General features: G+C 39.5%; 2 protein-coding genes across 6 annotated transcripts in view; one reads left to right on the top strand and one right to left on the bottom strand.

The window, feature by feature from the left end:
- Positions 1 to 1,303: 1,303 nt before the first annotated feature.
- zgc:172182 (coiled-coil domain-containing protein 89) lies at positions 1,304 to 5,241 on the bottom strand. The gene is made up of 7 exons (XM_029662282.2): positions 4,864 to 5,241; positions 3,458 to 3,930; positions 3,204 to 3,334; positions 2,987 to 3,123; positions 2,816 to 2,892; positions 2,143 to 2,242; positions 1,304 to 1,582 (listed from the first exon to the last, which is right to left on the bottom strand). The coding sequence occupies exons 1-7, from the start codon at positions 4,921 to 4,923 to the stop codon at positions 1,496 to 1,498; spliced, it is 1,065 nt and encodes a 354-aa protein (XP_029518142.1). The 5' UTR covers positions 4,924 to 5,241; the 3' UTR covers positions 1,304 to 1,495.
- Positions 5,242 to 6,609: 1,368 nt separating this feature from the next.
- The window catches only part of lrp2a (low density lipoprotein receptor-related protein 2a), a 69,638-nt gene continuing 63,271 nt past the window's right edge, over positions 6,610 to 12,976 (top strand). For all 5 annotated transcript variants that reach the window (XM_029688273.2, XM_029688113.2, XM_029688194.2 and 2 more), the window contains exon 1: positions 6,610 to 6,731. In XM_029688273.2, the coding sequence (XP_029544133.1) occupies positions 6,623 to 6,731 (109 nt within the window). In that variant the 5' untranslated portion in view covers positions 6,610 to 6,622. The remainder of the gene's footprint in view (positions 6,732 to 12,976) is intronic.

The raw sequence follows: 12,976 nt of genomic DNA, 5'->3' as shown, positions 1-12,976 counted from the left end.
CTAAGTGGCTCGGGCAACAAAACATTGATATTTTGGGTCCATGGCCAGGAAATTCCCCAGACCTTAATCCCATTGAGAACGTGTGGTTAACCCTCAAGAGGCGAGTGGACAAAAAAAAACCACAAATTCTCACAAACTCCAAGCATTTGATTATTCAAGAATGGGCTGCCATCAGTCAGGATGTGGCCCAGAAGTTAATTGACAGCATGCCAGGGCAGATTGCAGAGGTCTTGAAAAAGAAGGGTCAAAACTGCAAATATTGACTCTTTGCATCAACTTCATGTAATTGTCAATAAAAGCCTTTGACACTTAAGAAATGCTTGTAATTATATTTCAGTATTCCATAATAACATCTGACAAAAATATCTAAAGACACTGAAGCAGCAAACTTTGTGGAAATTAACATTTGTGTCATTCTCAAAACTTTTGGCCATGACTGTATTTAAACTTCTGACCCACTGGGAATGTGATGAAAGAAATAAAAGCTGAAATAAAATCTCTCTACTATTATTCTGACATTTCACATTCTTAAAATTAAGTGGTGATCCTAACTGACCTAAAACAGGGAATTTTTTACTGGGATTAAATGTCAGGAATTGTGGGAAACTGAGTTTAAATACATTTGGCTAAGGTGTATGTAAACTTCAGACTTCAACTGCATATAGTTGTCAATAATTTATCATGAGAATAATTAGCCAGGTAACATCAACACGTTCAAGTTCAAGCCTGATAAATAACAAAGTTCCAATGGTCAAAAGCACACACACACACACACACACAAAGCCTGTACTGCCCTCTTGTGATAGAGATGTAAACTAAGCCAGAATTATCACATGGCTCCTCCTTGTAAAAGTTACAGTGCACCATCTCTTTTAAACTTTCAGCCATATTCACCATGTTGGGTTCTGACGCTGCTGCACCGGGGCTCTGCAAGCTCTTAAGCCAGGGTTTAATACCCTAAAAGCATTCAGCAGAGCCCCAGGCGCTCTCTCCACACTTGCCTGGAGACCAAACGGAAGAATTTCTAAATCCACCGTCTGGGACATTTCAGTGTTTGTGTTTGAAATGGTCCTCTCAGGACCTCTACAAGCCTGGATGTTGGATAAAATTACATTTGATCTTTCTCTACCAGTTGTCTGCATGGTTAGTCATTATGTAGGAATGAATTCAAAACAATATATCTACAAGAAATTATAATTAATCAAAATGTTCAAAGCGCAGGTAGTATGTTCAGATTTCTATCACATGAAGCATGTGCACACAATGTAAATACACCGAACAAAAACATAAACTCAACATGCAACAATTTCAATGATTTTACTGGGTTACAGATCATTTAAGGAAATCTGTCAAATGAAAGTAATTCATTAGGCCATAATCTATGGATTTCACATGACTGTGCATGGGCACAGCCATGGGTGGGCCTGGGAAAGAAGCAAATTCATACTCTTATCTTATTACATCAGTGAATGGGTGGATGGAATGGTAGGTAGTCTTAGCCAATCATATGGCGCAGGTTGGCATTTAACTCCTTTTCCTTTTCAAGTAGGTCGGTGCTGTGGTTTTTATAGGCTTCAAAATCCTATGAAATAATTGTATACAATTGAGCATGATAGAACTTCTATAGCAGCTCTTTTGCAATGTCAGTTTATCCCAATGATTTATATATACACTAGATGACTAATTAGACGGTGGTGTGTTGAAGACACCGTGCCTCCATCTTGGCACTCCCCCAACATTGTACAAAAATATTTTGGAAGCTATAGAAATGCATTTATTAATGTCTACATTAGTTTTTGTCACATGTATTCTATTACAGACACCTTAATGGATACTTTTAAATTATATTTTATGAGATAAACATAAAATAGAAACAAATTGAAAAACATTTTATTTAAAGTATACATTTAAGAGATGACTAATTGTACTGTCCCCACTACAACAAAAAATACGTAAATATATGTAATTTTGTCCTTGATACATTTAATTGAAATACTGTAGAATTCCATTGATTCCTTGCTATGGAGGACTGGGGAGTGCAATATGGCCGACCGGTGTCTTCAAAGCCTCTCAATCGCCAATACATAGCATTATCAATCCAGTTTTATATACATCATTGTTTTTTTCCACATTTCAACTAACCTTCTTCAGCTTGTTGCAAGTGTTCACAGACTGATCAAGAGCATGCTGGAGTTCTTTGACTTTCAAATTAGTGTTCACCACAGCTGCCTCTCTTTCAAACCTAAAGCAGAGACATATTTAATATACAGACTGTACATTATATGTGCCACTATTGGACTGCATTTTAAAGGCCCAGTGCAGCCGTTAAAAACAAATCTCAATATCAAATCATTTCTGGGTAAAAATTAAGTACCTTACTGTGATTGTTTTCAATCAAAATCATCAAAAATAACCAGAAATAGCTTCTTAGCAAGAATTTTACTAGGACTGTCTGGGATTTTTTTTTTCTTTTCACCTTTATTTAACCAGGTAGGCTAGTTGAGAACAAGTTCTCATTTGCAACTGCGACCTGGCCAAGATAAAGCATAGCAGTGTGAACAGACAACACATGGCATGAGAGGGGAGAGATTTGGAACACTCTTATTGTTCTATTCTTTTGAACTAATTTACCACCTGTTGATGTCACCAAGCAGGCCAAAACTCCATCCCACCAAAACAGCTCTTACACTAAACGGGCATCATCATAATTTTCACAGTATTATAACTTCATAGTGTGGATATATATATATATATATATATATAAACACAGGCAATCACATTTTTGACTGCACTGGGCCTTTAAACCATTATATACCTTTCTTCTGCAGCAGCCCTGTTTTTTTCCACCTCTTGCCTTTTTGTCTCCAACTGCTGGATTTCCACCTGTTTATCCTTTCAAAAGGCAGAAATATTATGAATTAGATTAACTGCTTCCATGTGTAGTTAAAACTGCCATTCTGTTTAAAAAAATGATGTTATGCATTACCTGTATTAGTTTCCCCCTTTGCATCGAGAGATCCAAGAATTTATCTTTTTCCTTGGCCAAGACCTCAATTTTTTTCTGCATCTCTGTCCCTTTCAATGAATCATTTTCTCTTGCTTTTTTAAGCTGTTGATCAAGTTCTGGTCAAGAGACATCAGAAAAGTGGTCAGAAAAGTGGTCATATTTGTTTTGGGAAACAGAATTATACAGCCAAACTCACCTGTGCACATCTCCACTGCATTGCTCAGCTGTCTTTGAGCATCATGCAATTCACCTTGTAAGGACGCCTCCTTAGTATGATGGAGATCCATGAGTCCTTTAAGTTTGGTCTTGAACCCAGTTGTTTTTCCCCTGTTGGGAAAAAATATATACCTATCGTTATAACACTCCTCCTATAACAATCGGATGAAGTCCGTCTACATTCACTAAATGCAGCCATCAATTTAAATAGAAAAACAAATGGTACATTCTTACTGATATTCATTATCAAGACTTCTATGTTGCTCAGCAAGGTCTCTCAGTTCTTGTGTTAGTTTCAAAACAACTGCTTCTTTGTCTTGTAAGTCTTTAGAGAAAAGTTTCTCGTTCTCTTCCTGAAGTCGTTCGTTCTCCTGTTTTAGTTTGGCATTCTGTCTTTTGTACTCGTCCTTGAAATGTATCAGCTCCTGATGGTTGGCTGCCAGATCCATAAACCTTTGCTCTAACTGCATGGATCTCTTCTTTTCCTTGTCAAGTTCGGTCTGTACGTCTGCTCTCAGGTCTTCTAACTCAGAGTTGATCCTCTCCAGAGCCTGACAACGAAGAAGCATGTCGTCTGCTCTTTGTTTCAAAATGCAAATCAAACTCGATTGCTCGTCTATCCTTGACCGCAGCATCCCTGACTCGGTCCTCTCTTCCAGGGAAAGGCCACGCAGTTTCTCCAAAGACTTGTGGACATCGTCCATGTCCTGGAGGAGAAAAATAAGTCATGTGAAATGTACAGTGGGGCAAAAAAGTATTTAGTCAGCCACCAATTGTGCAAGTTCTCCCACTTAAAAAGATGAGAGAGGCCTGTAATTTTCATCATAGGTACACTATGACAGACAAAATGAGAAAAAAATCCAGAAAATCACATTGTAGGATTTTTTTTATGAATTTATTTTCAAATGATGGTGGAAAATAAAATAGTCTATATCGTAACAATCTGCGTTTTGGTCTTCATTTAAGGTTAGGCATGAGGTTACCCGTGTGGTTCGCGTTAAGGCTACCTTTAAAATCCCATTTTAAGAAGAATATTGTTTTAATAGGCGTGGTAACTAGTGACGACCATGTCTACTCTACTCTCTGTGGCACATCCAGCCGATCATCCAAGAACCCCAACTAACATGTAGAGTTGCACCACATGCATTTTACACGAACCAAAATGTTATGTTGACCCCCCCAAACCAAAGTTTCCTTCCAATCTCGCACCCCTGCTGTCACCAACATTGCAACATTTTACTTCCACTGAGACTCAAGTTCCACGAGAAAACAATTGGCTTCCAATCATTTGTAACATTGTAGCAAACATATGCCGTCTGCAAGTGCAAGCAACCTGGAGCAAGCGAACAGCAGATAATCAGTCTGTCAGTCAATTAGCTAGCTATACATTATTCATTGCAATGCAATCTTGTTTTAATTCGAAGGAAATTAAACGTATATTCCCATAAGATTGGCCATGCGGACTTCAGATATCCACACACACAGGTGTCTAAATAATGCAAAACAAAGCGTGCTTTACTGCTAATGTTGACGAGTAAGTTAGATGGTTAACGTTAGCTAGCTAGCTACAGTAGCTTGTATCTGGCAGAGACGGACGTCGACGTTTCTTGAAATGATAATAACCTGGTAACGTTTCTTACCTGTTTGGTCTCTCTTATCATCTTCCTTAAGTCTTTTGGACTTCTGTGGGGTGATGCCATGTCGACTGCCGTTAGAAAAAGGTATACGAGCTTCGAGATGCGTAAATCAGTATCGTTCACTTAACGCTACTACTTCAACGAGTCTTTTACAACGGGTCTTGTCGGAGAGCCGCAAAGTTTCAGCTGTTGCTACTGGCAACTGTCATTTCAGTTGCCTACCAGAAACCATTTTCTCCCCTCCCATCTTTACATTTCCTCGCACCATTTCTTAGTGAGCGGTGGCACACACCAACATTAATCATGTTTGACCAGAATTGTTACATTTATAATAACGTAGTTGATTTTGTATGTATTTATTTGGCTAATTGGCTTGTGCCAAAAGACATGAGCCATGGAATTATACAGCTCGACACAAATGCACAAGGGAAATGGAAAAGGGAATCCTATGTTGCATTGTTCGGAAGTGTTGCAGATGAAACATTAAACGGTGCGCCGCAGGTGGAATCTCCTCCTCTGCACCACATGATGGGGCTGCTGCGCCTCTCATAAGTGGGTTTGCATGCTACACATTTAAACGTGAGGCCCATCTAAAGTGGCTCGCAAACATGGTCCCAGACCCAATCCTTCGTTATTTCCGTAACACCAATATTTAAAAGCAATGTATACAAATAGATAGATATCGAGGAGTACAAAAACAATCAAATGTATTAGGCTATGCATGATACCCAGCACATCAAAACCTGCTTTTTTTTACGAAAAGGAGCGAAAGGCTTGAGGCACAGTTTATATTTCAAATCAAACCATTTTGGGACATTCAATTGACTTATTGGGTGAAACCTTGCTTGTAGACCTAAAGTATGTGCTTATTAGGCAGTCATTTACAGGATTAAATATTGATCCAATTTGCAGGCCTATATTTATTGATTAGTCGATTTCATCTCATTTTACAGCTTTTTTTTTGTGCCATTTATCATGATCTGGGCCTTGAAATGATGATCCTGCCCCAGTGCCCCCCATGTAATTGAGGCGAGCCTTGACCCCGGTGTATTCCCGTACCAACACACCAAGGTCACCCTGAAGCTGAATAACGTTGAGTCCTTTCAGTCAGAACAAAAAATAACATTCAACAATGCTCTGGCAACAACATAACCTATATTTGATTCGTTTATTTTTACTCTTATGACAAATAATTGTCTTATTCATTTTAGACATCATTCACTGGATGTGAAAGCTCATGTGAGCATGGTAGAAGAAGAGCAACAGTTGTGTTTCTTATTTGCCTGCTGCTGAGTTAATCAAATAGGCTACTAAATAAACAGTAAATAAATACATGTTTAAGACCTAGGACATAAATCGTTCAATTCAGCATTGTACAAAATAAAGGTTCGAGGGAATTATTTGCGAATGGGCTATTTTAGGCTAACCCATGTTGTTTTGATTTACATCGAGAGAAATTATTATAGATGTTTAGACAACAAAATGCTGCGTTATTGTTTCACTAAGGTTGCCACCATTAGGGCCTACCTAGCTGTCTGATGGACAACGTAATGTCAAATCACGTGTAGATGAGACACCCCGGGCAATGGAATTATGCAGATTCCAGGGCGCGCGGTTTAAGGGTTTTATCAGCAGGGCCAGGGTTGGGGGAGCGACCGTCTCTGGCTTTGTGTACGCCCCTTTTCATCAACTAGCGGGACAAAAAAGAGAGAGGCAAGCAACAGCATCTCAGTCCCTAGAGCACCTCCATCTGCCCGGCTTCATGAGGAGCTGGACGGACCAGCCGGGACCCAGCATCAGAATGTGGAGAGCAGTACTTGCAAAACTTGTTGTTATATTGATTTTCTGTACTTTCCGCTGTCATTCACAAGGTAAGAGTATCCTAAACTCATCACTTCATTGTGAACCTGCTGATAGTTGTTTGTGTAGCCTATATCTGCCCTTGATGAGAACATGTCAACCACTTGTACATAGACACCAATAACCCCTATCTGGTAGAGTAGCCTGATTGGTAGTTATTGGGGTTGTTTTTTGAAGACATATTTTACTCAGCTAAGATGTTGATAGACAAACAATCATCTAATTTGGCTATCTATAAGTCAAAAACAAGCTATTTAGCCATGTTTGTACAATGCTTGGCCAATTTTAAAAACAACACATTTCACTGCACCTGTTCAGTGTATGTGACAAAACATACATTTATATTTTTATAAAGTGATGTGCACTTTCTATATAAAAAAATCTGAATTTATTTAGTCAAATCTTACCAACTCCTTGGCCAGTTATTTCCCCAGCACTACACATGTTTTTTTTGCAACCAATAAATACAGAATTAATTTAATTTACAATATTTGACTTATTTAACAAAACTATTCCACTCTGAACATTATTAAAGCTTGTATTGAGCACAAAGCCTGCCTCAGACCGATTTGAAGATCTCTCTTGGAGAACTTTTGCCTGAGCTTTGTCGTTGCTAGGTAACAGAAGTGAGCATGTGACTTGCAGACAATCTGTGTGGACTGCAAGCTACTGGTACAAATCTTATTCAGAGGAACTCAACGGCTTGCCTAGTGCAAACCTCTATAGATGATAACTAATTATATAGCCTTAATTCAAGGACCCATTTTCCTTAAAATGTTGTAGAAACTAGTCATACACCTTGTTTGATAGATCTGGAATACTGTTATCTTTGTCTCTTGCATACTAGAGTAGCCTATACCCTACTGCTCAAATTGTAATCTGCTTTCTTTTTGCTCAACCCTTAGTATGTAATCTCCTTAGTGTGAATCAAGCAACTAATTACGCTGCAGCTGCTGCTGCTGCTGAAAGTGACTATTTCTACCTAAGCAACAACAGGCCAAAAAGAGTGTATGTAAACTTCAAGGGGACAGTTCTTACAACCTCACATGGAACCATCCCAGGCTAAATAGGCTGTATGTTTCTTCTTTATTTTTTTTAAAGCTGCATTGCACTATAAAGGCTACTGTACATTCCAAGGCAATACAAAATAAGAAAGTATGACAAAATAAATAAAAAATTAAAATAAAAAAACACATATCTCAATCAAATGTAATAATTGAAATTATCCAGTGGCATTTTTTTAGTCCATAATATAGAAGTGATCTCTACAAGCTGAGGCTATGAGCATGGTCTTCGCCAGAATTAATTATAATATTGAATCAAATCAGGGCTTTGCCAGCGTTTTCATGTTAGTAATTAGGAGGCTTGTCCCTTAGAAATGAACAATGATGTACCAAAATATTTTGTGTCATCGTAGTTTAAAAAGACATCGAAGTCAACAGGTAATCAAAGTGGTCTGTTTCAGTATATACCACGTTTTAACTGCATCGACTAGCAACAGGCCTCATGCACATCCTGCATCTTTTGCAGTTTTGCATCATGGCACTTGTTGATCTCCTCAGAAATTTGAGGCAGGAATGGTTGATTTAATCCAGATTTATCCAGCATGCGTTTGAGAGGAAATGACAAAAAGGGCCTTGGAGGACAGGTTACTTTCTCTAATCCATTGAGCCTAATTTCCGCTGGGTCCTCCAGGGATAGTGTTCACACTCATTTTTGCCCTGTCAAAGTTTCTCCAAAGCTGGGGCAGCAGGTAGCCTAGTGGTTAGCGCGTTGGGACAGAAACCCGCAAGTTGTTGGATTGAATCCCCAAGCCGACAAGGTAAAAATCTGTCATTCTGCCCCTGAACAAGGCAGTTAACCCACTGTTCCCCGGTAGGCCGTCATTGTAAATAAGAATTTGTTCTTAAACTGACTTGCCTAGTTAAATAAAGGTTAAATGTAATTTTAAAAAAGCTAATGTGGCTCAACTTGATGATCATTTAATGTGTGACAGACAGTCTTTTGTGGCTTATTATCAAGAGGCTTTAAAAGTGTTGTAAAACACCTGTGTTGAAATAATGGTTAGTGTGACACACTTGTAGGGTGATTTAATGTTACAATAATGTAACAAAATGAACTGGACTTAGTGGCAAGCATTTCGCTACACCCGCAAAAACATCTGCTAAATATGTGTATGTGACTGATACAATTGGATTTGATTGTGGCCGTTCAAAACATGTTTTTGCAGGTTAATTGCTTGAATATTGGGGCTAAATGCCTTTCAAACCTCAATCATTTGCCAAACAACCTTGGTCATTCAGGATCTTGTGAAAAACAAGCGTGATTTATTTAACGTGATCTAGTACAGGGGGATATGGGGTTGACTAATTAACATTTCCCCCTATTAACTCAAATAGGTGTTTTCAGTTGCTCACATTCATTGAGCCTAACCTATTATTAGTTCATTTTGTTTTATAGCACTACAAAAAAAACACTTGCGGGTAGCTGTTGAAGTTTTACAAGGCACAGAAAACCTTGGCCAGCATGTGTGTGCTAAATCTTAAAGATGCTGCGGCCTTTTCCGGTCTAAATCCATGAGCAACGTTAACGCTGTACTGGAAAGGGGAACAGAAGTTAGCACAGTTGACTCAAACGAAGGGCTAATCCTTTCCCATTATACAGCAGTCTCAACCCAGGTCCCAGACTGTTATGTGATGCATAGGGTGCAAGGTAGGCTAACAATGCTCATGTTGTGTTGAGTGACAGTTTGTCAGAGGCAGTGCGAACAAAACCATTTGACCTCCTGCAGAAGTGCAGTGTAACATCTCCATCTCTGTTGCTTTTTTTTTCAAATCTAGCCTTACAAATGTGTTAAAACGTTATACGAGTTTTTTTCAAGTTAGAATTAGAAGTACAGCTTCATTCCTCACTCACTATTTCTTGCCTCCTTTTGTACCCATGCCAATACCAAACTCCCTTGGGCTTTTCTCTGTTTTGTGTGTGGCAGCAAGAGCCAAAGTCAGTTGTTCAGCAATTGACTGCATTCTGTTGAATTGATTTCCATATGAAATGGAGCAGGAGCACTTCGCTCTAACAGCATGGACGGATCCAGCGCTCCGCGCTGCCAGCCGTTTTCTAGACACACATTCAGAGAGTGTGAGGGGACGCACAAAAACAAGGCGGTTTTGATGAAAGAGGCTACAACTCTCTCAGGGCCCCCACATGATTGGAAAGAGATGTTTTTGGGAAAGGGGGGGCGGGGATTCAGTTAAACTTGTGTTTTTTTGTAGGAAGCTATACTGTATTCTGCATTCTGCTATCCCTCACCATAGTCCATTTGGCGTGGTGACACTTCCAGTTATGAGGTTGAAGCCCTGCTGGCTCTTCCATTGTGCCATTGTGATTTCACAGTGGGGTCTGAGGCATTGGCAGGCTTCATTCTAATGAAAATTCCTCTGCTGCTCCTCTTTGTTTGGCAGTAGTAGGGCGCCCTTATCTTTCTCTGTGGATAGTGTGGGGTTCTCGCCTGCTGTGGGTTTAAGATGGCTAATTACAAAAGATGTGGTCAGAGGGAGGGACAAAAAGAAAACACCAAACTAAACAAAACAGGCTAAACAAAGACACTAACGAAAAAGTACCAATCCTTAGACAGCACATTCGTAAGAGCTTATTTGCATCATTTTGGCCACTTTTCTCTTAACTTTATTTTAAAAGTAATTGACTGACATAGTCAAATTGCCCCTATTTTGATCATTGTTATTACATTTTGGCTTTAAAAAACAACAACTATTTACCAATTTATTCCTGAAGGAATAGTTAGTCAAATGACTTAAAAAAAACTATGGCTGAATGTAAGAGCAGCTCACATTCATTTAAAAGTCCACTTTAGTCTGCCAGTCACCTTTCCCAGAACTGATACTGTCAGGAAACACTGGCTTCATTTGAATGTCTCAGAAGATTGGTTTCCCTTTGGCAAATGTTGTTGAAAGCTGTTAACCTAATGCATAGCAGACAGGGATTATGAACAGGGATTATGAACATCGCCATTGATGCTAGGAGTGTCCTTCCTCTGAACTTGAAGTCCATTGTTGCTAGGAGGCCTCAGGAGTGTCCTTCCTCTGAACTTGAAGTCCATTGTTGCTAGGAGGCCTCAGGAGTGTCCTTCCTCTGAACTTGAAGTCCATTGTTGCTAGGAGGCCTCAGGAGTCCTTCCTCTGAACTTGAAGTCCATTGTTGCTAGGAGGCCTCAGGAGTGTCCTTCCTCTGAACTTGAAGTCCATTGTTGCTAGGAGGCCTCAGGAGTGTCCTTCCTCTGAACTTGAAGTCCATTGTTGCTAGGAGGCCTCAGGAGTGTCCTTCCTCTGAACTTGAAGTCCATTGTTGCTAGGAGGCCTCAGGAGTGCCCTTCCTCTGAACTTGAAGTCCATTGATGCTTAAAGACACTTTTGATATTTTGCTCTTTTGAAAAATATGTTGGTTTGTTATGTTGATAAGCTGGTGGACATTGATATGCAATCCTACTTGTGGGTCAAGCAAGGAGTGAACATGGTTTTATTTGTCTGATATCTACCATACATTGTCAAATATGACATATTCAGAGTTGATCTTATAATGATCATAATGGCATTGAGCATTAGACCACTGAATGTCTGTTCAGGGGTACAGAGATAAACCCAAATGTCTTTCAGTGGTGTCACTGTGCCGCTCCGATACTGTATGCACCGTTTGTCTTACCTGCATGTTACAGATGATGCTGAAACCTCCCGGATCATTTCCTCCCAACAAAGGCACTCTTTGAGCTAATGGGGAAGCAATTTTATCATTAGTAAACTGAGCAGGAAAAAAGCTTGCTTCTCCATTGGCTGCTGAATTAGTTAAATATGAAGCCCCTTTGGCTGGCGTAGTTTAAAAGCAGTTTGGTGGTGTCGGCTAATTAATCTGAGACCAGACCTCATGATATGAGATGCCCCTCACAATGCTTTTAGCACAGTCGTGACCCCACAACTGAAGTGGAAGTGAGTCATATTTGAAGAGCACATTACATGAAAGAGATTATCAACTTCTGGCTCGCCTTGAATAAAGTGCCTGCTCGCACAACATTTGTCAACTGAATGGGCTGAGGTTTTCCAAGTCAATTCGTTAAGTTGGTTGTCTGTTTGACGAGGAAGGAACATTTCCCTTGGCTTTTGGCGTTTGGTCCAGTACTGGTCATATTGGAAGTGCTCTTTTTTCACCTGTCGGCGGTAAATGTTAGAGGTCGACCGATTATGATTTTTCGCCGCTGATACCGATTATTGGAGAACCCAAAAAAGCCGATACCGATTAATCGGCCGATTTTTAAAATGTATTATTACAACAATTCTGAATGAACACTTATTTTAACTTAACATAATACATCAATAAAATCAATTTAGACTCAAATAAATAATGAAACATGTTCAATTTGGTTTAAATAATGCAAAAACAAAGTGTTGGAGAATGATAGGAATTATAGGACTATTTCTCTCTATACCATTTGTATTTCATATACCTTTGACTATTGGATGTTCTTTTGGGCACTTTATTATTGCCAGTGTAACAGTATAGCTTCCGTCCCTCTCCTCGCTCCTCCCTGGGCTCGAACCAGGAACACATCGACAGCAGCCACCCTCGAAGCAGCGTTACCCATTGCTCCACAAAAGCCGCGGCTCTGCAAGGGGAACAACCACTCCAAGTCTCAGAGCGAGTGACGTTTGAAATGCTATTAGCGCGCTAACTAGCTAGCCATTTCACATCGGTTACACCAGCCTAATCTCGGGAGTTGATAGGCTTGAAGTCATAAACAGCAGAAGTATCATCTCGAAAACAAGATGTTTATTCTTTCAGTGAAATACGGAACCGTTCCGTATTTTATCTAAAGGGTGGCATCCATCAGTCTAAATATTCCTGTTACATTGCACAACCTTCAATGTTATGTCATAATGACATACAATTCTGGCAAATTAGGCTGCCCAAACTGTTGCATATACACTGACTCTGCGTGCAATGAACACAAGAGAAGTGACACAATTTCACCTGGTTAATATTGCCTGCTAACCTGGATTTCTTTTAGCTAAATATGCAGGTTTAAAAATATATACTTCTGTGTATTGATTTTAAGAAAGGCATTGATGTTTATGGTTAGGTACACATTGGAGCAACGATACGCACCGCATCGATTATATGCAACGCAGGACACGTTAGATAAACTAGTAATATCATCAACCATGTGTAGTTAACTAGTGATTATGATTGA

Source organism: Oncorhynchus nerka, linkage group LG1 (genome assembly GCF_034236695.1).
Source record: "Oncorhynchus nerka isolate Pitt River linkage group LG1, Oner_Uvic_2.0, whole genome shotgun sequence".
Lineage (NCBI taxonomy): Eukaryota > Metazoa > Chordata > Actinopteri > Salmoniformes > Salmonidae > Oncorhynchus > Oncorhynchus nerka.
This window is presented reverse-complemented; position numbering and strand designations above follow the sequence as displayed.